Raw genomic sequence first — 24617 nt, forward strand, 5'->3', positions numbered from 1 at the left:
GGCCTCCATGACCTCTGCTTGTACGTCTCTGAAAATGTGAATTTTATTTACCTTAAGGTTTTCCAGCTCCTGCTTTAAGTCTAAACAAACACTTGTCTTAAGTAAATGAACCTACTATGCTCACCCTCACTGAACCCAATACTTTGAATTAAATTATCTGTGGGTTTCCTTTCCTCTCACTCAAAAATGTTTTATTTTTCCAAGTTTTCTTTTCTTCCTACTCCTTCCTGTTGAAGCAGCAATGATTCTGAGGTAAATAGTCTTAAATGACCTAAGTCATGACTAAGGACACAGGCTATGTTGACTTTCCTTACAGAGCTGACCACTTCATCTCTTGGTTTCCTTCTATTCCTGTGGTTACTGATTGCTGACTTACTTGATAACTCTGTACATTGAAAGTGTTTTTTTCAAGGTGTGAATTTTATGAGGAACAAACTCTGGATCCCCCAATTATCAAAAAGAGTCTAGAACCCATCAGGTGCTAGCATGTGTCATGGACAATGACTCAAACATGAATTTTATCAATCGAGTAACAATTTACCCCACCTAAGCCTCTAAATTCAGGCGCAGAAATAAATTCAGACATACCCATTTACCCCATGAAAACTGCATGAAATTAAAAATGTCAGTGTCCATAAAGATTCTGAAACACAGTGACACTCATTTGTTGAGAACTTGTTTACTTTTGTTGTCAAGGTAAAACAGCAGCCTCGAGTAGTGTCAATAGAAAACAGCCTACAAAATTTAAAAAATTTATTCATTTGGTTCAGTTTAGTTGCTCAGTTGTGTCTGACTCTTTGCGATCCCACAGACTGCAGCACATCAGGCCTCCCTGTCCATCACCAACTCTTGGAACATACTCAAACTCATGTCCACAGAGTCAGTAATGCCATCTAACCATCTCATCCTCTGTTGTCCCCTTCTCCTCCTGCCTTCAATCTTTCCCAGCATCAGGGTCTTTTCCAATGAGTCAGTTCTTTGCATCAGGTGGCCAAAGTACTAGTTTCAGCTTCAGCATCAGTCCTTCCAATGAATATTCAGGACTGATTTCCTTTAGGATGGACTGGTTGGATCTCCCTGCTGTCCAAGGGACTCTCAGGAGTCTTCTCCTACACCACAGTTCAAAAAAATTTATCTGGCTCTTTACAGAAAGCTTGCTAATCTCTGATGGAACATCAGATGTATCCTCTCATCAGACTGTTACATCTGCTTCCATCTCAAGTCTCAAAGTGGATAATATAAAAACTTTTAGAATAAAAAAAATTAAAGATACATCACAAGAAAAGGATAGGAGTCAAAGAAATTTTTCATAATTGCATATTTACTGAAAAATACATCAGAATAATGTAAATATGACTTTCTAAAGCAAGTGAAGAAATAAAAACATACTTCAACTGAAATGCTAAGAACAAAACAAAAAACCTCCTCGGTGAAAGAAATAAAAACCATAAAGGTGTTCGTTCCCAGCATTTCCAGGTTAGATTCCTTCACACAAATGAACTGTGGCAGGGGTGGCAAAAGAGAGCTCGCCTGTAAGTGGTGAAATGCCACAATATTATTCTCTAAGGCTCCATAATTTAAGTGTCCAACAACTAAAGAGGGAGGAGATGCTAGATTTTTCAGGATTATCTTCTTCCAAACCCTGTTACAACACTCTTGAGATATATTTTTTACAATGAGATCTGTGAAGTTTATTCTAAGACCATGCTGCTGCTGCTATTTAGACCCTAAGTCCCATCGAAGTCTATGTGACCACATGGACGATAGTCTGCCAGGATCCTGTCCATGGGATCCTCCAGGCAACAATATAGGAATGGGTTGCCATTTCCTTCTCAAGGGGATCTTCCCGACCTAGGAATGAAACCGAGTCTCTCGCCTGGCAGGTGGCTTCTTTACCACTGAGTCAGCTCTACGGTCCACTTTTTTCACAAGGCGGGGCTGACAGAAAGGGGCAGAAAGGCATCATAGGTTTAGCTATCCCCCGGGGATCTGGGAAGTTCCATCCAAGACCACTTTTACGGACCAAAGCTTAAAGGCCCTTCAGGTGCAGCTCAGATTCTACAGCTCCACAACAGACCAAAGGCCGCCTTCCTGATTGCTCCTCCTGGGGCCTGGAGTGCAGACCAGTGGGGCAAGCCCCTTCCGGCCCTTGTCTTTCTCCACTTTCCATCCTGCCCGGTGGGGCCCGGTGCTGGGCCCCGGGGGACAAGAGAGGGGTTCGGATCAGCTGAGAGGGTAACGTCCCAGGGCCCCAAACCTTCCCTAGAAATTCGCCCCGGCCCCACAGCTGCGGGGTACATCGTCCAAACTTCCTCGGCGAGAGACGAACTGCGGGCACCCACCTGATACCCTCGGAGGAAAGTGCGTGTGGGAGCCGGGTGAGGAGCGACAAGGCGACTCCACGGCCACCCGCGCAGTCCCCAAACCCCGCACCCAACTGCCATCAGCAAAAACTACCGGCGTCCACTCCAGAGACACCCACGGTCGAGAACAGGTCCTTCAGCTCTCGAGAGCAACGGACGCCACACCGAACTCGCGATGGACTCTCCTCAATGGACCAGCCCAACTCGGTCAGCCCAGCAAAAGGGGAGCGACACCACCGGCTTCAGCTCCTGGGATAACGTCGAATAACCGCTGCGTTCCCGCGCGCTCTGCACCGCGCCTGCGCAAATCCCAGGGCTTGGACGCGGCTGCCAGTGCTCATGCGCCGCCCTCCAGCTCTTTCCCCAAAGGCTTGGGCGCCCCCCCTCCGCCCAAACCGGCCGGTATGCGCATGCGTGTCTGCGGCAGCTGGTCCCTTCCCGACGCAGCCGGGAAGCCGCGGTTGTCAGGTTTGCCGCCGGCCGAGCCGGAAGTTGCCCTGTTCCTTCACCTTCCCTCGATCTGGCGCAAATTAAAGAGCTATAGAGAGAGGTTCCGGAGCCGGCCTGGCCCGTCGGTGGCCGAATGGAGACCGAGACCGTACATGGGCCGCTGACCCGCCGCCCGACCCTGGCCTCTTCCTGGGATGCCGCGTGCGGAGCCCTGGCCCGGAGTCTCCGTCTCACCCCGGCTGGGCTCGGCGCCCGGGACGCCGACTGGGAGGAGCTGCTGGAGCCGCCCGCCGCGGGGTGCGCCGGGCCGGCGGGGACTGGGCTGCGCCGGCTGACGGCCGCGCCTGGGGGAGCCGCGCGGGCGGGCGGGCGCCCTGAGGGGAGCGGGGCTGCGCCCGGGATGCGGGAGCCGCGCGGGCGGCGGGGCTGCGCCCAGAATGCGGGAGCCGAGCGGGAGCCGCGCGGGCGGCGGGGCTGCGCCGGAAATGCGGGAGCCGCGCGGGCGGCGGGGCTGCGCCGGGAATGCGGGAGCCGCGCGGGCGGCGGGGCTGCGCCCGGGGTGCGGGAGCCGCGCGGGCGGCGGGGGAGGGAGCGCCGGGCCCGGGTGGCGGGAGGGCACGGGAGCGTCGGCGGGAGCGCCGAGCGGACTCGGGTGCGAATGCTGGGGCCGGGGGCAGGTGCGCGGGAGGCAGCGTTTCACACACACGCCCCTTGAGTCCAGCTCGTCGGCTCCTGAGGCCCCTTGTCGGATCAGAACCGGCCTCTCATCCTGAAACAAAAACCTCCGGTCTGTCAAAATAGGCATTAAACAATCCAAATGTCGAATATCTTCATAAGCTTGATTTTGAAAATGGCACACATTTGTCCTTTATTCCATTCTGCAACCCCAGCCCCCGACCCCCGCACACACACTTCTAGCCTTTTTTTTTGTTTGTTTAATTTCATGCTGGCCACTCAGTAAATCTATTTCATTAACTAGATAAGCTTCCCTAGTGGCTCAGAGATTAAAGCGTCTGCCTCCAATGCAGGAGACCCGGGTTCGATCCCAGGGTCGGGAAGATCCCCTGGAGAAGGAACCGGTAACCCACTCCAGTATTCTTGCCTGGAGAATCTCGTGGACTGAGAAGCCTGGTAGGCTACAGTCCACGGGGTCGCAAAGAGTCGGACACGACTGAGCGACTGAACGGAACGGAACGCCAATGTAGATAGAAGTCAAGGGAAAATAGTGGAGGCCCTCGTCTAAAGCATCATGTCATCATGATTTCTTTATTGCGCATTTATTTGGTCAGTGTTTTGGAGTGCACTTGGACTCCAAATGCAGACGTAAGGGATTTGGATAATATGTCAACCCTGTGGCCCAGTAAGTGGATTAACGACAATGTTCAGAGAACTATAGGTATATTCTTCATTTTCTTTTCAGCCAGGATCAGGTGATTTTGAAAAGGAACCTGAACAACCAAGATGAAAACCCCTGCTTCCTTTACCTGAGATGTGACCCTCATGGAGGTGAAGAAATCGTTTCTATTGGCATTTTAAGTTCAGCAAGAAATATGGAAGTGTACTTAGGAGAGGAGTACTGTGGAACCAGTAGGGGCAAGAATGTTTGTAATGTTCTGGATAACAGGTTTGTGACTTATGCATGTGGAAGTGTTCTGAAGTAGTGTTGTGTTTTCTTGAACTTTTGCAGTATTTGTTGATTCTCTGACATTGGTGCTAAACACTGGGAGAGAGAAGATAGAAACATACCAGCAGACGTAGAAGTTTAGGCCTTTAGGGATCTTAAAGACAGTCTAGAGCAGCCTAGTTGTTTTTATAAATGTGGAAATGGAGAGCTAATGGAAGAGAGAGAAGTTGATAAAATATCATAGCTAGTTAGTGGAAAAGTTTTATTAGAATAAAACTCTGGTAAGTGTTTCACATTTGTTTTATTTAACTTACAAGGCTCTGTTTTCCAAAAATTAATTTGTCTGATCAGTCTAGAATTTTGACCATTTTCCTATAGGAGACCGTTTACAAATAGTGCATGAATTCAAGACTGCCATACCAGCATACTTAACCCATTATTATACTTTTTGATTTTTTCCCCCCAATTTCTTATGAAGATTCTGTCTTAATCGTTTCTTAATATGAATCAAAATGTGAACCGGGCATGTTGTATATAATGGATATATTCTTGAGCTTTATGGTGTGCTCTGTGCTACATGATTAATACTGTTGATTAATTTTCTCATGTAGCTAGTAACTGGCAGATAGTGTTTTTATATCCAGTGCAACTCCACAGGAAATTCCAACTGTTTATGTCTCACCAGGAAAACTGAATTTCAGGATTTAAATATTGTCTTGGAAACCTTTATTTTTAACTGTAACTATTATAAATGATAATGTATGAAACTTTTATAATTTTTTTTATTTTTAGTGAACATGAAAAGATTACTTTGTACAAAAAATATCTAAAATTGGAGTCTCCCACATATGCTTGTAAAATAAAGGTAAGTCATTCCTAAATTTTAACTAATTTGAAAACTATAGTTGTTTTTCTGCCTTATATACACTTTCTGTTGAGTGGGTAAAATAATTAGTCCAACTTGGTTTCCAGTTCTAGTTCAGAAATACTTAGTAATTATTTTCTAAAAAATTATGCTTTTTTTAAAAAATTTGAACATTTATTACATTGCTATGTCATGACATATCCTGTTGATAACACAGTGATATTTTACTTTTAAGCCTCCAAAAACTGTGATTAAAAAAATAAAAATTTTAACTAAGTTATAGTTTATTTACTTGAATATGTAAGTTTAAAAGATTTGTTATCTTTTTATGAAAGGTGTCAAAAAAAAAAGCATATGCAGTTTTTGCCCCCAAATATTTAGAAAGATAAAATATAATTAGAGAACTTTCAGACAAGGGTAACACAAAGTTAAAGAGAATTGAACTGGTGTCTTCAGCATGAACAATATTGTTAAAGTGAAGTTTACTGATGTCATCAGGTGTAGGGAAAGGGTATAGAGCTGGAAACCATAAGCCCTGGCTATTATGTAGGCTCTTTTGCTGACTAGCAGAGTAATCTTGAGCCAGTTTCTTCATTTTTGTTTGGACCTACTTTATGGGTAATATTAGGGAACTGAAGAAAATAAATTATTGAATTGATTATTTTTATCTCTAAAATTCTGTGCTGATTATTACAGAAGAGCAAAGATGTTGTTTAGGTGTGTATACTAATAGCTTCTAAAGTTGTTTAAGGTGATTCATTCATCCACACATATTGGAAAGCCTATTAATGACAGATATGGTACTTGACATTTAGGAATTAGAAATAAATTGGAATGAAGCCATCACATTGCTAATATTATAGTGGGCAAGACAGATAATAGGTTGATTCAGTGTGGAAAATAGGTACCACATTCACTCCTGAGAAAGGTTTGGGGCAGGAATAATAAGGAAGTTGAGATGTGGGTGTATACATTTCATGAGGTATTTACTCACTTGCTGATGACAGTCACATCTTTGGTGCAACACTGTTTTTGGATCATGGACCTGTATTCACCTGTGTCTTTGTGTGATGTATGGGTTTGTTGTCTCTGAAGGTGAAAGGGATTCATAACTGTCAACTACCAGGGAGTGCAGAGAGTTTGATTTAGGAAAATCTTTGCGTTTGTATGACCTCTTCTGGGCCAGTAGTACCTTCAATAGTTTATGAAAGTTGAATGATAGTTACTGATGTGTGTCTTTGAGCACTCACTCAGTGATCTATACTGGACATTTTAACACACAATCCTTATAACAACCATGTGAACTGATTTTACCCCTGACTCAAGTTTGGCATCTGCCCAGGGTCACCCAGGCACAGCCCTCACTGAACTCAGGTCTGTCTGATTCTAAATCCTGTTTGCGTTCCACTTTGCTACTTTGCAGTCCTACGGCGCACAGGAAACATCTTGGTTTAGAAGCATGAACAAAGTGAGGCAGCATGAAGCACGGAATAGCTCCTGGGACAGAAGCCAGAAGAACTAGGCTCAGAGACTGACCTTTATTTACTCTTGACACATTAGAAAATCACCGTGAACTCATCTTTTCTATGTGCAAACTGTTGAGCTCTCTTAAGTCATCTGGACATTCTCTTAGAATTCCTTTAAAATTTATTCTAAATTTTAAAATACGGAACTGTATTAACTATCAGCCAACACCTTGCATGGGCTTCTAGTGAGTCTTATTTAATATCACATAATATTATGGCAAGTTTCAGTATGTTAAGGACTCAGATTGGAATAGTTTATCTTTAATTCCTTAAACTATTAAGTAAAACATTAATTACACTTAATTTTTTTTAGTTGCAAAAAGACTTTAAAGTTTATGTAGTTCTTTATAGCTTTTTTCTGTGACTAGAGAAACTTTAAAATGTACTTGAGGTTAATTTTTAGACTTTTGAATGCTTCAGTGTTACTTCAATATTGACAAGAAATGACCTTAAATAATGGTTGTTTTTATTGCTATTAATTTTGCTGAACTTTTGTGTTACAATAGCTGCTCTCCTTTGGTGAAAAGAACTGTGTGTTCATCAGTAAAGTTGTGGTACACGTAAGACCAGTCTCGGCACATTCTTCAGCAGGCTCTCGCGCTCTTGGATCAAGGATAGACCTGGAGAGGGTCCAAACCATCATGGAGTCCATGGGGTCAAAGTTATCACCTGGAGCTCAGCAGTTGATGAAGATGGTGAGATTCCAGCAGCAGGTGAGTAGGAATGGATTTCTTTCCAGATACCATTACATTTCTCTAAATGATAGCACTTTACTACAACATGTGGTGACATAAATTTTTTCCTTTTAGCTTTTATTATTACTGATTTCCCTGTTATCTTTACTGACTTATATAAAAATTGCATCTTGCAAAAAAAAATGGTTTTTACAGACTTCACAATTTTCTGTTAATTCTCTAGCTCATTCATTCAGCAAGCATTTACTTAGCCCGTTTTTCATGAATAATGCACTGTTTCGATTACTTTAAAAAGTTCTAAGGTGAATTAGTCTACAGCCAGTCTTTTAAGAATTTCTGTAGACTTAATAGGGAACTCAGGGCATGTAAGTGGGGAATGTTGAGAAAGACTAGGAAAGGCTTATTAAAGAAAGTGGCATTTTATCTGGGCCTTTAAAGAGAAAGGGTGGGATTAAGCAAGTGAATTTGGAGAGATGCAACTTAAGAGCTGGAGAATAGTTCAGATTAAATCTTCAGTGCTGGAAGGAGTAGGATGTAGCTAGGAAGGGAATAGAAGTTCATTTCTCTGGAGTGAAGATGTGATAGGAGAAGCCTCAGGTGGACTGGGGCTGGATCATAGAGGATTTTGAATGCTATAAAGTTTGTGGGTGTCTTTTAGCTTCGCATGACAAAATGTGATCCACTGGAGAAGAGAATGACAGACCACTTCAGTATTCTTGCCTTGAGAACCCCATAAACAGTATGGAAAGGCAAAAAGATAGGACACTGAAAGATGAACTCCCCAGGTCGGTAGGTGCCCAGTATACTACTGGAGATCAGTGGAGAACTAACTCCAGAAAGAATGAAGAGACGGAGCCAAAGCAAAAACAACACCCACTTGTGGGTGTGACTGGTGATAGAAGCAGGGTCCGATGCTATAAAGAGCAATATTGCGTAGGAACCTGGAATGTTAGGTCCATGAATCAAGGCAAATTGGAAGTGGTCAAACAGGAGATGGCAAGAGTGAACGTAGACATTCTAGGAATCAGTGAACTAAAATGGACTGGAATGGGTGAATTTAACTCAGACGACCATTATATCTACTACTGTGGGCAGGAATCCCTTAGAAGAAATGGAGTAGCCATCATGGTCAACAAAAGAGTCCAAAAGGCAGTACTTGGATGCAATATCAAAAACGACAGGATGATCTCTGTTCATTTCCAAGGCAAACCATTCAATATTACAGTAATCCAAGTTTATGCCCCAACCAGTAACACTGAAGAAGCTGAAGTTGAACGGTTCTATGAAGACCTACAAGTCCTTTTGGAACTATCACCCAGAAGAGATGTCCTTTTCATTATAGGGGACTGGAATGCAAAAGTAGGAAGTCAAGAAACACCTGGAGTAACAGGCGTATTTGGCCTTGGAGACAGGATGAAGTAGGGCAAAGGCTAATTGAGTTTTGCCAAGAGAATGCACTGGTCATAGCAAACACCCTTTTCCAACAACACAAGAGAAGACTCTACACATGGCCATCACCAGATGGTCAATACCGAAATCAGATTGATTATATTCTTTGCATAAAAGATGGAGAAGCTCTATATAGTCAGCAAAAACAAGACCGGGAGCTGACTGTGGCTCAGATCATGAACTCCTTATTGCCAAATTCAGACTGAAATTGAAGAAAGTAGGGAAAACCACTAGACCATTCAGGTATGACCTAAATCAAATCCCATACGATTATACAGTGGAAGTGGGAAATATATTTAAGGGACTAGATCTGATAGAGTGCCTGATGAACTATGGATGGAGGTTCGTGACATTGTATAGGAGACAGGGATCAAGACCATCCACAAAAAAAAGAAATGCAAAAAAAGCAAAATGGCTGTCTGAGGAGGCCTTACAAATAGCTGTGAAACAAAGAGAAACGAAAAGCAAAGGAGAAAAGGAAAGATATACCCATTTGAATGCAGAGTTCCAAAGAATATCAAGGAGAGGTAAGAAAGCCTTCCTCAGTGATCAGTGCAAAGAAATAGAAGAAAACAATAGACTGGGAAAGACTAGATCTCTTCAAGAAAGTTAGAGATACCAAGGGAACATTTCATGCAAAGATAGGCACAATAAAGGACAGAAATGGTATGACCTAACAGAAGCAGAAGGTATTAAGAAGAGGTAGCAAGAATACACAGAAGAACTGTACAAAAATCTTCACGACCCAAATAATCACACTGGTGTGTACACTCACAGACATCTTGGAATGTGAAGTCAAGTGGGCCTTAGGAAGCATCACTATGAACAAAGCTAGTGGAGCTGATGGAATTCCAGCTGAGCTATTTCAAATCCTAAAAGATGATGCTGTGAAAGTGCTGCACTCAATATGCCAACAAATTTGGAAAACTCAGCAGTGGCCACAGGACTGGAAAAGCTCAGTCTTCATTCCAATCCTAAAGAAAGGCAATGCCAAAGAATGCTCAAAATACCACACAATTGCACTCATCTCACACGCTAGCAAAGTAATGCTCAAAATTCTCCAAGCCAGGCTTCGGCAGTACATGAACCGTGAACTTCCAGATGTTCAAGCTGGATTTAGAAAACGCAGAGGCACCAGAGATCAAATTGCCAACATCTGCTGGATCATTGAAAAAGCAAGAGAGTTCCAAAAAAACATCTATTTCTGCTTTATTGACTATGCCAAAGCCTTTGACTGTGTGGATCACAATAAACTGTGGTGGAAAATTCTGAAAGAGATGGAAATACCAGACCACCTGATCTGCCTCTTGAGAAATCTGTATGCAGGTCATGAAGCAACAGTTAGAACTGGACATGGAACAACAGACTGGTTCCAAATAGGAAAAGGAGTACATCAAGGCTGTATATTGTCACCCTGCTTATTTAACTTATATGCAGAGTACATCATGAGAAACGCTGCGCTGGAAGAAGCACAAGCTGGAATCAAGATTGCTGGGAGAAATATCAATAACCTCAGATATGCAGATGACACCACCCTTATGGCAGAAAAGTGAAGAAGAACTAAAGAGCCTATATGAAAGTGAAAGAGGAGAGTGAAAAAGTTGGCTTAAAAGCTCAACATTCAGAAAACTAAGATCATGGCATCAGGTCCCATCACTTCATGGCAAATAGATGGGGAAACAGTGGAAACAGGGCTGACTTTATTTTGGGGGGCTCCAAAGTCACTGCAGATAGTGACTGCAGCCATGAAATTAAAAGACGCTTACTCCTAAGTTATGACCAACTTAGCATATTAAGAAGCAGCAACATTACTTTGCCAACAAAGGTCCATCTAGTCAAGGCTATGGTTTTTCCAGTGGTCATGCATGGTTGTGAGAGTTGAGAAAGCTGAGCACTGAAGCATTGATGTTTTTGAACTGTGGTGTTGGAGAAGACTCTTGAGAGTCCCTTGGAGTGCAAGGAGATCCACCAGTCCATCCTAAAGAAGATCAGTCCTTAGTGTCCATTGAAAGGACTGATGTTGAAGCTGAAACTCCAATAGCTGGCCACCTAATGGAAAGAGCTGACTCATTTGAAAGACTGAAGGCAGGAGGAGAAGGGGACAGCAGAGGATGAGATGGTTGGATGGCATCACCAACTCAATGGACATGAGTTTGGGTAAACTCTGGGAGTTGGTGATGGACAGCGAGGCCTGGTGTGCTGCAGTTCATGGGGTCACAGAGAGTCGGACATGACTGAGTGAGTGAACTGAACTGAACCAATTATGTGTAAAGATGGGTCAGCAGGAAGTGAGGCTGCAAGATGGAAAACATCTGTTATTTCTCATCCAGATGAGGGTTAAAAAGGGCCTAAACTTGAAGGAGGAAGCAGGTCCTGGGCTGTGAGATGCTACAGCAGTGGTACTGGTGAGACCTGACCATAACTTAGTATGAGTTTTGTGGGAGAAAAACAATCAGAAACTAAAGTTTTGAAGATGCTGTTACTAATAATACACATGGAACACAACGGAGGGAGTGACTTGGGGAAAAAGGAATTTAATTTGGAAGTATTGAATTTTAGATGTGAAACTTTAAAACAAGAAATACAAATTAAAATAGCATATAACTTCTGTGAGATTTGCCAATATTAATTTAGTAGGAGTATCATTGGAGGGACGGGCAGACATAGGAGAACAGGAGAGCTGGTGATGATCTTGGAAACCTCAGAAAGGAGAGCTTCCAAAAGAACAGAGTCCGTCCTCTTCGTTCTCTGGTAGAGTGATCTCACCTGCATAGCTCAGGAGGTTCCTAACAGATGCTCCTGCTCCAGTGCTCCGTCTCCACAGAGCAACCAGAATGATCTCAGGGTCCATCAGACTCGACTTCCCCTGTGTGATGTCCCCGAACTGCTTCCCCCCGCAGCAGAGTTAATCCAGATTCCTCACCCTGTCATCTCAGATCTGGGCCATCGTTCCCTCCTCAACACCATCTCCTGTCGCATCTCCTCAGATGCTCGTCTCTAGACATTCTGAGGTGTGTGTTCCCCAGATACCCACCTGTGCTCCCACCTCAGGACCTCTGCACTCTTAACTGTTCTCTTTGGCCAGAATCCCCTCTTCTCCATCTTAGCAAGTCTGCCCTTTTCTTGTTCTTTCAGCCTCATCTTAAATGTTCCATCTTAAGCAAGACTGTCCCTAACCACCCTGTTTAAAATAATTAGCCTCTTCCTCCAAACCTCTTATCATATTTTCATCAGAGCTTTCTCGACTATTTTTGTTTTTATTCGTGTATTGTTCTGTTTATCTCACTAATATATAAACTTTGTGCAAATAGGACCTGGCTGTCTTGTTTATGGCTCCAGGTAAGTACAAAGTATATACGCCCTTCAGATTATCAACCAGGTACTCCTTAGAGATCTTCAGGGAGTCGGTTTGAATAGTGATAAGATGAAAGTTTTCAGTGTCCACCTCTTTGCGATCTTGAGGACTGTAGCCCGCCAGGCTCCTCTGTCCATGGAATTCTCCAGGCAAGAATGCTGAAGTGAGTTTCCATTTCCTCCTCCAGGGGATCTTCCCCACCTAGGAATAGAACTCAGGTCTCCCACATTGCAGGCAGATTCTTTACTATGTGAGCCATCAGGTTAGGTGATAAGATGTAAAGTGTCACATGAGCTCTGTAGCTGTCTGTTGAGTATAAAGTAGGAATGTTTCATAATCAGAACCCCTCCTCCTGTGGAAGGGGTGTAATGACACATACTCTTTAGAACCTTCATGTGTTAATTGGGGCAGGGCCTGTCCAGAAGGGGAAAGGAAGGACCTGGGAGCAGCTTACCGGCCTCTCCCTGTTTCACCTGTGCCTTGTGAAAAATTTTATTAAAGTGGTTTCTTATTTTCTTGTTTCGAAGTTCAAATGTGTGAACTTGACTGTTTTTGCTTCTGCAGTTTAGAATAATTGAGTGGGAATTCTGTCTCTAAATTCCTGGTATATGATTGTCATTTAAAGTTATCTGAGTGAAAGCTGTGAGAAAATATATTTTCTCAAAGAAAATATATTCAGTTATTCAAGATTTTTATTGTTTACCTTTTACATCTTTAAGAAAATGAAAAAAGATCTTTTTTCTTGCTTTTTCAAAGTGATACTTACACACGCACATTCTTTATAATTAAAAGAATTAAAGATGATCTTCAGAAATCCTACAAGATGTTCATAAACAGTTTTTCAGAAATCTTGGAGTATATGTATATATATTTGAAATTAAATATACATGTACAAGTATATGGACACAATTCTACATAAATGCTTTCATGGTTTTCAGCCTGCTGTATGTTTTTTCCACATGTTAATAGCATATGACATGTGCCCTAAACAATCAGTACATATGAATCATTTTATATATTTTTTTCTGCCTACTTTAAAAAAGGTTTGATGTCCCTTGCAAGGCAACATATGACAGCTCAAGAAAATTAAGAATTGAATAAAGGCAAACAAAAGAAGTAGAAGAATAGCCACCAGCATCTAAAGTTGGTTCATTTACTGCACTGTCCTATAGACTAACCTGTGAATTTCTCAACATTTAATACAAAGTAAAAAGTAATCACCTTAAGAGCTTTTCTCTAGAAGAATATGACTAATTTTTATGATCAATGAATTTCTTATAATTATATAATTATATAAATATATATAATTATAATAATGTTATAATATATCAGAAAAGAAAAATTCATATAGCAGATGCCTTAATTGAATTTAGATTTTTCTGATTAAAATTTCTGGCAAATTAATTGTCATTTACAGTTTTGACATTGAGTCCACTATTAATGTAATCGCAATTTTGTAGACTTTTCAATTTTCTATCATAAAGTTTTCTTGTAGTATCAAAATTATGCTACCACCAAAAATAATCGAGTTTTGCCTTTATGATTCAATAAAGCTTCTTTTCAACAAAGGAGAGTGGTCTAATTTTTAAATTTTATAAATTGTATATAATCATCATTCTTTAGGAATAATTTAATATTTACTTAAAACTTGCATTCAATAGAAGAAGATAAGATTTTGTTATAGAGGGAGTTTCTCCAGTGGGCAGTTGAGTAGAAGTTCCTTGGGGCCCTGTTGCTCCCACACACCAACTTCCCTGGCTCTCATTATTCGTATGTCCTGTTGTATTTTCCCTGAAGTATCACTGGCTCCATCCACAGGGTTTCTTTCTTTCTTTGTTGTCTATCTCCCCCTGCTGCCTAGATTGTACTGTCCACACATCAGTGATTTTGTTTTTTGTTCACTGGCTTATTTCCAGGGCCTGAAACAGTACCTAACACAGAGTAGATTTCTGGAAGATATTTGTTTAACGAGTAAGTTTGGGGCTCACTTAATCCAAGAATCATTTTTCAAATATCCAGAAAATATATGGATTGAGTGTCTTCATCTAATCTTGAATAATAATTTTCTTAGTCTCTCATACAAGGTTTTGAACAATAATATCACTGTGAGATGATATTCCCTGATAAGTATCTCTAGTAGAGATCTGGGTTTAGAATTTAGGATGGCACCATAAAATTTAACAGTTAGCTAGGCTAGAGGTAGTTTTGCTTTTCTCTTGCAGAAAAATTGAAGACCATAGCAAGAGTGTGCCTCCCTATAGGAGACAGTATAACCTCCTATCAGATGTGAGCCAGTCTTCTCAGGAACGAGTATAGCCTAGCTAGTTGAGTTGAGGCCACAAAACATAATTATTACCCTATAAATTATTATGGCAGACATGGCCAAAAGGTAGCTAGCTCATTTTAATCATTGAAAATGTCACAAAAATATGCAGACTTTAAGTATATAAGTAGAACATCAAACTTTAAGCAAGTAACTATCTAGTCTATCTTCTAGTGAAAACAAATTGTATTTCTTTAGGGTGGCCTACATTTGTGACAGTGGGCAGATGATTTTTAATTCTAGGAAAATTATCAATTATCGTGACTCATTAGAAGATACCATAGATTAAGGAGGCCTTTGTAGTGGAAACATTAAAATATGCCTATGCAATTTTACTAAGTATGCTTGTATTTAATTGAAGATTTTCCATAGCAAAACTACACTGAAATGACTAGAAGTCCTGACTCTGGAGTTGGGTGTCCAGGGTTCCAGTCCTAGCTCTGCCACAGACGGCTGTGTTACCTTGGCCAGGTTAGCTTTAGTCTTTTCTCCTCAACTCAGTATTGGGACAGTGGCTGTAGCCTACTCCACGTGGATGTTCTGAGGCTCAGATGAAAGAAGGCAGCTTGCCTGACTCTAGGTTACTGCAGAGTTAGCTGTCATTATCATTAATGTTGCTGCTGTTTTCTTATCTGCCTTCCTTAGAATTGTGTTGCCATCGGAGAGCAGCTGCAGTGGATACTGGGAGACACGGGACACAAGCGCGTGACGGGACTGCAGTCCTCGTCTCCTCCGGGAGCCTTCGACAAGTCATCCTCCACACCTTTTCCTTTCAGAACTGGATTGACATCTGGAAACGTGACTGAAGACTCGGAAGCTGACACTGAGAAAAGTCCGCAGCCAGCTGGTGGAGGAAGTATGAGCCGCCTCCAAGAGTGTAAAATTGTGCCACAAAGCCGTTCTCTTCTTGAGAATGATCTGAAGAATGCAGTATCTTCTTTCTTATCAAAGAAAGCAAGTGACAGCTCACACATACCTAACTCCGAGTTGCTGCCTTTTCTCCAGAATTTGTGTGGTCAGGTGAGCCATCTCCGGGTGGGACCCGGCACCAAGTGGCAGGACAGCGTCGCCAAGCCCGGCGGAAGCTCTGGGGGTGTCACGTAAGTGTTTAGACCCGTGTGGTCGAGATGGGCTGTGGGGGAGGGGGAGGAGGCAGGTGGAGGAAAGAGGTTTGTTTCAGCAGCTTCTGCCTGAAATTGTTTCCGGAGAGAACTGTAGGAGCCTTGACAGTTCACCACTGACACACATAGAGGAAAGAAATGTTCTGCAGAGTAGAATGCATTGCTTTGAAAGGTGTGTAAAGTGGAGGTGCCGAGCCCTTCTCAGGCGTTTGGTGGGAGGAGTATAAGCAGCAGACGGGTCAGAGTAGAGAGTTACCCGTATGAAAGGAGAGGAGCTGTGGTAGCCGTGATGTGTACACTGTTTGCCTGATTGTATGAAGTGAGCCACTGCAACGGATTTTCCTTGTAGATCCTGTGTGACCCAGGCTAATTTTGGAGTCATCCAAACAGTTTTCAGCTCTTAATTATTTACAGTATACATTTCTTATCCTCTGGTTTCATAATTCCAATTTTTTCCAGTCCTGCTTTGATTAAGTGGTAGCAATTTAGTATGTTCCCCATCCTTTATATAAATGGAATGTGTCCAAATATTGCACTGGAATTCAGGACTCTAATCATAGTCCTGGCTTAACTATTTGACTTAACTATTTCAAACTTTGGATTTTTACTTTTATTACATTATAAAATGAGGTAGTTCTGTTGGTTGAATTTTTTTTTTTTAATGTTCCAATAGCATTCAGTTTGAGGAGTTTAATAAGTTAAAAAAAGTGGTTCCTACTTGAGAAGGACAAGGAAAGATAACAGTCTTTAATAGTTTAAGTTACTTTAATGTTAGTGTAGTGTAGTCGCTCAGTCGTGTCCGACTCTTTGTGACCCCATGGACTGTAGCCCACCAGGCTCCTCTATCCATGGGATTCTCCAGGCAAGAATACTGGAGTGGGTTGCCATTGCCTTCTCCAGGGGGTCTTCCCAACCCAGGGATCGAACCTGGGTCTTCCGCATCACAGGCAGATGCTTTACCGTCTGAGCCACCAGGGAAGCCCAAGGTTGGTGCAAACTTAATTGTGGTTTTCGGACCGTGAATTTTAAATCATTATAACTAAGCTCAAACACATCTGTACTAGTCAGAGTAGGAACCATTACAATCAACACATTTTTACCAACAAGAAATAAGTTTGTTTATTCCTGTAGTGTAAAAATCTGTGCCTCTGGATCTGACAAACTCTTGGAAAGCATTTTCTGCCTCCTGCTGGTTGTGGAAGCATTTTCCCTGCAAAAAGCCGTTGAGATGCTTGAAGTGGTAGTCGGTTGACAAGAGGTCAAGTGAATGTGGGGGGTGAGGCAAAACTTTGTAGCCCAGTTCGTTCAGCTTTTGAAGCACCGGTTGTGTGCCGTGCACTCAGGGATTGTCGAGGAGAAGAATCGGGCCCTTTCTGTTGACCTATCTGGCTGCAGGTGTGGCAGTTTCCAGCACACCTCATCGATTTGCTGAGCACGCTTCTCAGATGTAATGGTTTTGCTTGGATTCGGAAAGCTGTAGTGGATCAGGTGGGCAGCAGACCACCAAGAGTGGCCATGACCGTTTTTTGGTGCAGGTTTGGCACTGGGAAGTGATTTGGTGCTTTTTCTCAATCCAGCCACTGAGCTGGTCAGCACTGGTTGTCTTATAAAATGCACTTTTCATCACATGTCACAATCCAATTGAGAAATGGTTTGTTATTGCATACAATAAGAGAAGATGATACTTCAAAACGATATTTTTTTTTGTTTTTCGTCAGCTTACGAGGCAAACACTGAGCCAGCTTTCTCACCTTTCCAGTTTCCTTCAGATGTCAAATGACCATAGAATGGTTGACGCTGAGTTCTTAGGCAGCTTTCTTGGGTAGCTGTATGAGGATCAGCTTCAATGATTGTTCTCAGTTGGTCATTGTCAACTTCCGTGACCGGCCACTGTGCTCTTCATCTTCAAGGCTCTTGTTTCCTTTGCAAAACTTCTTGAATCCCCACTGCGCCAGATATTCCTTAGGAGTTCCTAGACCAACTGTGTTGTTGATGTTGGGAGTTGTCTCTACTGCTTTATTTCCCACTTTGAAGTCGAATAAGAAAATCACTGAAAGGACTTTCCTGGTGGCTCAGATGGGAAAGAAAATGCTTGAATTTGCTTTTTGTCTAACATCATTTCCCTAATCTAATATAAATATAAAATACACAACAAGTAATAAGCCATTAGCAAAAAAATCATAAAGCGAGAATGCACATTAAAATGATGTGTAACATAACCACATTTATCTAAGAATGTATTCCATTATCAAACAGCAGGTTTCAACAGTGCAAAACTGAAATTACTTGTGCACCAACCTAATACTTTAAAAGTATTAAATTACTTTAATACTTTAGACTTCCCTACTTCCTAATTGTCAGAGAATTTCTTTCATCATGACTAGGTTTCTGTCAAATATTTTTCCTATGGCCATTTATATGATCATGAATTTTCTTCTGTAGTCTGATCTTATGGGGAATTACATTAATTTCAAAACTTGAACCCACCTTGCATACCTAGAGTAAATCCCACTCAGTTGTGGGCTGTAATTTTTATACAATGTTGGATCTGATTTGCTAATATTTTGTTGAGTATTCTTGCATCTAATTTATTAGAGGTACTGGTCTGTATTTTTCTTGTCCTGTCTTTGGTTTTTCCTATGAGGATAATACTGGCCTCATAAAATGAGTTCCACATCTTAAAAGAGATTGTGTACAACTGGCATTATCTCTTCTTAAGATGTTTGGTATTGATAGGAGTCCTCAGTGCAACCAGCTGGGCCTGGATATTTCTTTCTCAGATATTGTTAAATTACAAATTCAGTTTTTAACAGTAAAGTTGTCAGTTCTCCCCATTGATACAAAGGTTTAATGCAATACATACTAAAATTTCACCACAATATTTTATAGACAGAGACAGGATTATTTTAAAAATTCTATGAAAAGCAAAAGAGGAAGAATAGCTAAGACAACCTTGACAAAAAGAATGAAGCGGGGGCATCCCTCTTCCAGTGTCGAGTCTTCTGCAGCGAGAGGATCAAGACAGGGCAGTGATGGCGGAGGGGCGGACACAGGGGTCAGTGGAGCCCAATAGAGGGTCAGAGATAGACCCACACAGGTGCGCTCAACTGAGTTTTGACAGAGGCGCAGCAGCAGTTCAGTAAAGGAAGAAGAGTCTTTCTAACTCATGGTGCTGGAGCAGATGGATATCCAAAGAGCAAAGAGTGAACTGTGACCCAAACCTTGTACCTTATACAAAACTTCACTCAAAATGGATCAGAGCCGTAAGTGTAAAACATGAAGCTCTGGAAGTTTTCTAATAATCCATAGGAGACATTCTTTGGGAACCTAGACAAGATTTCTTAGATATGACACGAAAAGCAGGAAAATTGAAAATATACTGGACCACATGAAAATGCAAAATTTTGCTCTGTGAAAGACTCTGGGGGCTTCCCAGTGGCTCAGTGGTAAAAAAAATCCTGCCAGTACAGGAGACAAGGGTTTCCCTGATCTGATAAGATCCCACGTGCTGCGGGGCAGCTGAGCCTGTGCACCCCAACTGTTGAGTCTGTGCTCTAGAGTGCAGGAGCCACAACCACTGAAGCCCCCGTGCCCCAGAGCCTGTGCTCCACACGAAGAGAGGCCTGCGCACCACAACTGAAGAGTAGCTCCCGCTCGGCACAGCTAGAGAGCAAAGCCCACGCAGCAGCAGAGACCTGGCACAACCAAAAATAAATAAATTCTTTTTTAAAAAAGACTTTGTGAAGTGGAATAAAATACAAATTCCAAACTGGGGAAAAAATTTGCAAATCACAAATCCAATAAATGACTTACATCTAAAATATAGAAAGGGCTCTTAAAACTCAACATTAAAAACTCCAGCTGGCACATGGGCAAAAGACAGAGAGAGACATTTTACCCGAGAGGCTATGCAAAAGCAAATAAGCACATGAAAAGATGTGCTATTGACCTCGTGGCTATTAAGGAAAGGCACATTAAAACCACATGATACCACTCCACAGTTATTCAAATGGCTGAAATAAAAAGTGTAAGATGGTGACAATACCAAATTCTGATGAGGGTGTGGAGAAAGAGGATCTCTCATACATTACTCATGGAGATGTAAAATGCTACAGCCACTCTAAAAAATACTCCGGCTGTTTCTGATAACTAAGCGTATATAGGTACCGTGTGCCTCAGCAGTCATGCTCCTGGGCATTCATCCCAGAGAAAAGAAAACATCTGTCCACATAAAAGCCTGTACACAGTTGTTCATAGAAGCTTCTAGTAATTTAGTAAGGTTGCTGCTGCTAAGTCACTTCAGTCGTGTCCGACTCTGTGTGACCCCATAGACGGAAGCCCACCAGGCTCCCCCGTCCCTGGGATTCTCCAGGCAAGAACACTGGAGTGGGTTGCCATTTCCTTCTCCAATGTGTGAAAGTGAAAACTGAAAGTGAAGTGGCTCAGTCGTGTCCGACCCTTAGCGACCCCACGGACTGCAGCCTACCAGACTCCTCCATCCATGGGATTTTCTAGGCAATAGTACTGGAGTGGCTTGCCATTGCCTTCTCCGTTAGTAAGGTTATGTGGATTTAAAAAAAAAAAAACTCAACTATTTCAATTGTACCATTGCTTAGGGAAGTACTCGGAAGAAGACCTTAAAAAATTCACAGGATGACTTTAGATTTGGAGCTCAAAATAAAAAAAGTCCCTTTCTTTCTAATGATCTATTCTTTGAGGGTAGAAGTTCCATCATCTTCATTTTTATACTCTCATTTCACTTTGTGCTTAAATGTTTAATGAATTAAAGAAATAAGAAGGCTTTGGGCATTCAGCGTTGTGGTCGTCTCCTGGGTATGTGTTGGAAATATGTTGCAAGGAGACAGAATATAGTTGTGGAGACAAATTTCAAAGTTGTGGCGACAAATTTCAAAGTTGTGGCTACTTTATTGTACTACAGTTTGGTTGTTTTTGTTATAGTATTAAAGAAAATTGTTACATTATTATTTAAATTTACTTCTAGACTGGAAGAGCAATCCATTTGTTCCTACTTGGAAAAGATTCTTTCTAAAAATATGGAACTGATGGAAAAGAAACTTACAGACTACATTGATCAGCGAATATATAAACTCCAGGAGCACATAGATAATAAGATCGCTTTGTTAATGGACTTGCTGCAGCGCCCCAACTCCCCACCTTCTGGGATGCCTCTAAGACATTATGACTCTGGAGAAGGACTTTCAAATGGAGAAAGATAAGCACTCAACATATACAAAGTACTACAGATATTTATTACATATTTATTATAAAACCAAACTGCCAAGAGTTAAATCAACTATTTAATGTCATTTGAGGATCGCTGTTTACTTGCGTAAAGTGGCTTCAGTGTTCATTTTACTATACTGTTACTGTAAATCTGGTACTGTACACTAAGATTTAATGTGGTAGGGTCACAAATCTTGTTTCCCATATTTTTCACTTTTGTAAAAAATTCACATACACAGCTGGGTTGCTTAAATGTTCAGATTTTTTTAAAGATTTCTAAAGCATTTCATTAGTTTGTACTGTATATGTGTTTGATTGGAGTACTCTTGTAATATTTACAAAGACCTTATGTTTAGGGGTATACAAAGTGCTCAGAATATGTGATTGATATTTTTTCTTTTTCTAATCGTTCTTATAAAACTGGGTACCTAAGACTTGGAACCTTTAATTTCAAATCACTATGTTACCTTTTTTGTTGTTTATTTCAGGTTAAAAATTAAATGTGATGTTTGGCATGTGTAAAACTGGTTTACATTGGGGCTGTTAATTTTGTGTTCTGTCACATTGTAGCTGTGGATAGAAAATTAGTAATTAGAACTGACCTATCCTGTGTTAGGCTTATTAATTTCAGATGCAGTGTTTGGTGTAAAATGAGAGACGTCATCTTGTTTTATCTCAGTCAGTCCAGGAAGCAGAAGGAACTCTCTCCTTTTCCGAACTGACACAGGTTCTTCTTTCCAGAGCCCTTTTCTGTTTAAAGTATGAAATGCCGAGATTCTGCATTGAGGCGTTAAGACTCATAAAGCAAGGAGGTTACAGTTCTCTCTGGCAGACTTAATTTCCAGAAATGATACCATATATGTGTTGTAAGGTGATATATTTGCCTCTAAAAAATTAACGAATTCACTCTGGAAATTAAATGTTTTCATCTAATATTTTAGATGAAAAAGGATGGTTTACACTCATTTAGTATTTTCATGAATTTAGTTCTTTGAAGTGAGAACTAGGATAAAATTTGTTCATTTGTAAATCACTCTGAAGTTAGGGATATGAGGTGGTTGTTCAGTCACTAAGTTATGTCTGACTTTGCGACCCCATGAGCTGTAGCATGCCAGGCTTCCCTGTCCTTCACCATCTCCCAGAGTAGGACTTGTATAATATATAACTTTTATCAGTCTTTTCCTAATTTATTAACAACATATGTAGCCATTAGATGGCATTTCTTTTAGCACATAGGAGAAATGTGTCTCACTTAAAGTTGAACCCTTTCATTAATAGTTTACACAGCTTCTGATAATTGTGGTCTGTTTTTTGATTCACAAATTGCTTAGTATAACTAGAACACATATGCTGTGTTTTATAAAATAATTAAATACAGTATTTATGATTATAGTATTATAAATAATTCAGATGAGCTTTAATTCATAATCTTCCATTTTTTAATTTTTTTCATGTTAATAAAGACCTAAATTACATTTTAAATGTATTAGAGATTCATGTGTGTGCTCAGTCGCTCAGTTGTGTCTGACTCTTTGTGGCCCCATGGACTGTAGCCCACCAGGCTCCTCAGCTCATGGAATTTTCCAAGCAAAAATACTGGAGTGGGGTGCCATTTCCTACTCCAAGGGGATCTTCCCAAACCAGGGATCAAAGGTATTGATTTTCTTACATTTATAAATTTCTATACATGTGTATATGTAATTGCTTTGTTAAAATCATTATTGCCTAAGGAAATACTGCCTGAATTTGCTCAAACGGGAGGAGCAGACACACAGTATGTACAAAATCTCTATAAAGTCTTTTTTTTCTCGTAACTTTTCTCCACTTGTAGGTGGCACAGCTGGTAAGTCCAGTCTGGGCAGTGAGGGTTGGCAGCTGCACCCGTGTCAGGATAGCCACAGCAGTTAGAGGCGGCTGCACGGGATGTGTGGGCGATTAAAAATGAGGTCAGGAGACAGGTTATGTATTTTAATTTCCACACTGCCTCCCCTTGGAGGATTGTTTCATCTCCATCTTTCCCATGGTGACATACGAAGGTTTCCATGCTTCTCTCATCACTGGATTTTCAGCCGTTTAGGGGCAGGACAGAGAGTGTACTCGCATGCTACTGCCACGTGACTCGTCATGAAGAGTCGATGGCTCACGGAGGTGCTTCCTCACTCAGCCCCAGCATAGCTTTCCAGGCACACGGGCCACCACGACGTGACCTGCTGGTCCAGCCTGTCCCTTCTTCCCAAGCCCCTGTGGGCTGTTGGCCCAGTCCTCCTGTACGCTGACCCCCACCTCTCCCTGCCCTCATCACAGTCGTCACACTGCTGTCCAAAGCTCAGCTCAGGTGCAGCTTCATGAAGCTGCCCTTGCTCTCTGAGTTCCTCAGCAAGTGGCTGGACAAGTGAAACCTAAAGAGACAACATTGAAGGCTCTTCTTAGGGGGACGTAAGTGAAAAAGTTGGCTTAAAGCTCAAAATTCAGAAAACTAAAATCATGGCATCTGGTCCCATCACTTCATGGCAAATAGATGGGGAAACTGGAAACAGTAGCAGACTTGTAGCAGACTTTATCTTTTTGGGCTCCAAAATGATTGCAGATGGTGACAGCAGCCATGAAATTAAAAGACACTTTTTCCTTGGAAGAAAAGCTATGACCAACCTAGATAGCATATTAAAAAACAGAGACATTACTTTGCCAACAAAGTTCCATCTAGTCAAGGCTATGGTTTTTCCCGTGGTCATGTATGGATGTGAGAGTTGGACTGTGAAGAAAGCTGATCACTGAAGAATTGATGCTTTTGAACTGTGGTGTTGGAGAAGACTCTTGAGAGTCCCTTGGACTGCAAGGAGATCCAGCCAGTCCATTCTAGGGGAGATCAGTCCTGGGTGTTCATTGGAAGGACTGATGCTGAAGCTGGAACTCCAATACTTTGGCCACCTGATGTGAAGAGCTGCCTCATCTGAAAAGACCCTGATGCTGGGAAAGATTGAAGGTGGGAGGAGAAGGGGATGACAGGATGAGACGGTTGGATGGCATCACCAACTCAATGGACATGAATTTGGGTAAGCTCTGGGAGTTGGTGATGGACAGATTCTTGGCATGCAGCTTTCGCAAAGAGTTGGACACGACTGAGGGACTGCACTGAATTGAGAGCAGTTTAGATTGACTCAAGCATACGACACATGTGAGAGGAAAGGCTTGAAAAGGTAGTAGCCTGGGTCTGACTCAGGAAAACCATCACTGCGTCCCTGCAGATCTTTAGCACCAAGTTGGCAGCAGCTCAAGCAGGAGGGTGACCTGATTACCCTCGGCCTTGGGGAGAAGACCAGAGTTGAGCTTTGCCCCTGGCCTCGCTTGCAGGATTTCCTGGCATCCTGCTTTGGGTCTTGTGAATGGATCAGTAGAACCATGTAACATCTGACTGATGAGTTAAGTCAGTTGCTACTCACTTGCTCAGCAGGCTTTGCCAGAATCCTCTGGGGAACTTGATAATCGTGCAGGTTCTACAGCCCAACCCATTCTAAGGAATCATACTGAAGTGGTCCCTGAACAGGGGCCTTTCAGAAGATCTCAGGGTTCTTATTGGATGATGGGCTGAGCTGGTACATCTC

At 41.9% G+C, this 24617-nt stretch overlaps 1 protein-coding gene and 1 non-coding gene across 2 annotated transcripts; one reads left to right on the forward strand and one right to left on the reverse strand.

The window, feature by feature from the left end:
* Window positions 1-2792: 2792 nt before the first annotated feature.
* On the forward strand, window positions 2793-23797 carry C12H10orf88 (chromosome 12 C10orf88 homolog). Its single transcript, XM_055424459.2, has 6 exons — window positions 2793-3110; window positions 4234-4437; window positions 5230-5302; window positions 7335-7541; window positions 15296-15750; window positions 20774-23797. The coding sequence occupies exons 1-6, from the start codon at window positions 2947-2949 to the stop codon at window positions 21006-21008; spliced, it is 1338 nt and encodes a 445-aa protein (XP_055280434.1). The 5' UTR covers window positions 2793-2946; the 3' UTR covers window positions 21009-23797.
* TRNAH-GUG (transfer RNA histidin (anticodon GUG)) lies at window positions 16678-16749 on the reverse strand. Its single transcript has one exon. It is a non-coding gene; the product is annotated as a tRNA-His (tRNA).
* Window positions 23798-24617: the final 820 nt, after the last annotated feature.

The sequence above is a fragment of the Moschus berezovskii genome, chromosome 12 (assembly GCF_049115385.1).
Source record: "Moschus berezovskii isolate FMDL1 chromosome 12, NW_MosBer_1.0, whole genome shotgun sequence".
NCBI lineage: Eukaryota > Metazoa > Chordata > Mammalia > Artiodactyla > Moschidae > Moschus > Moschus berezovskii.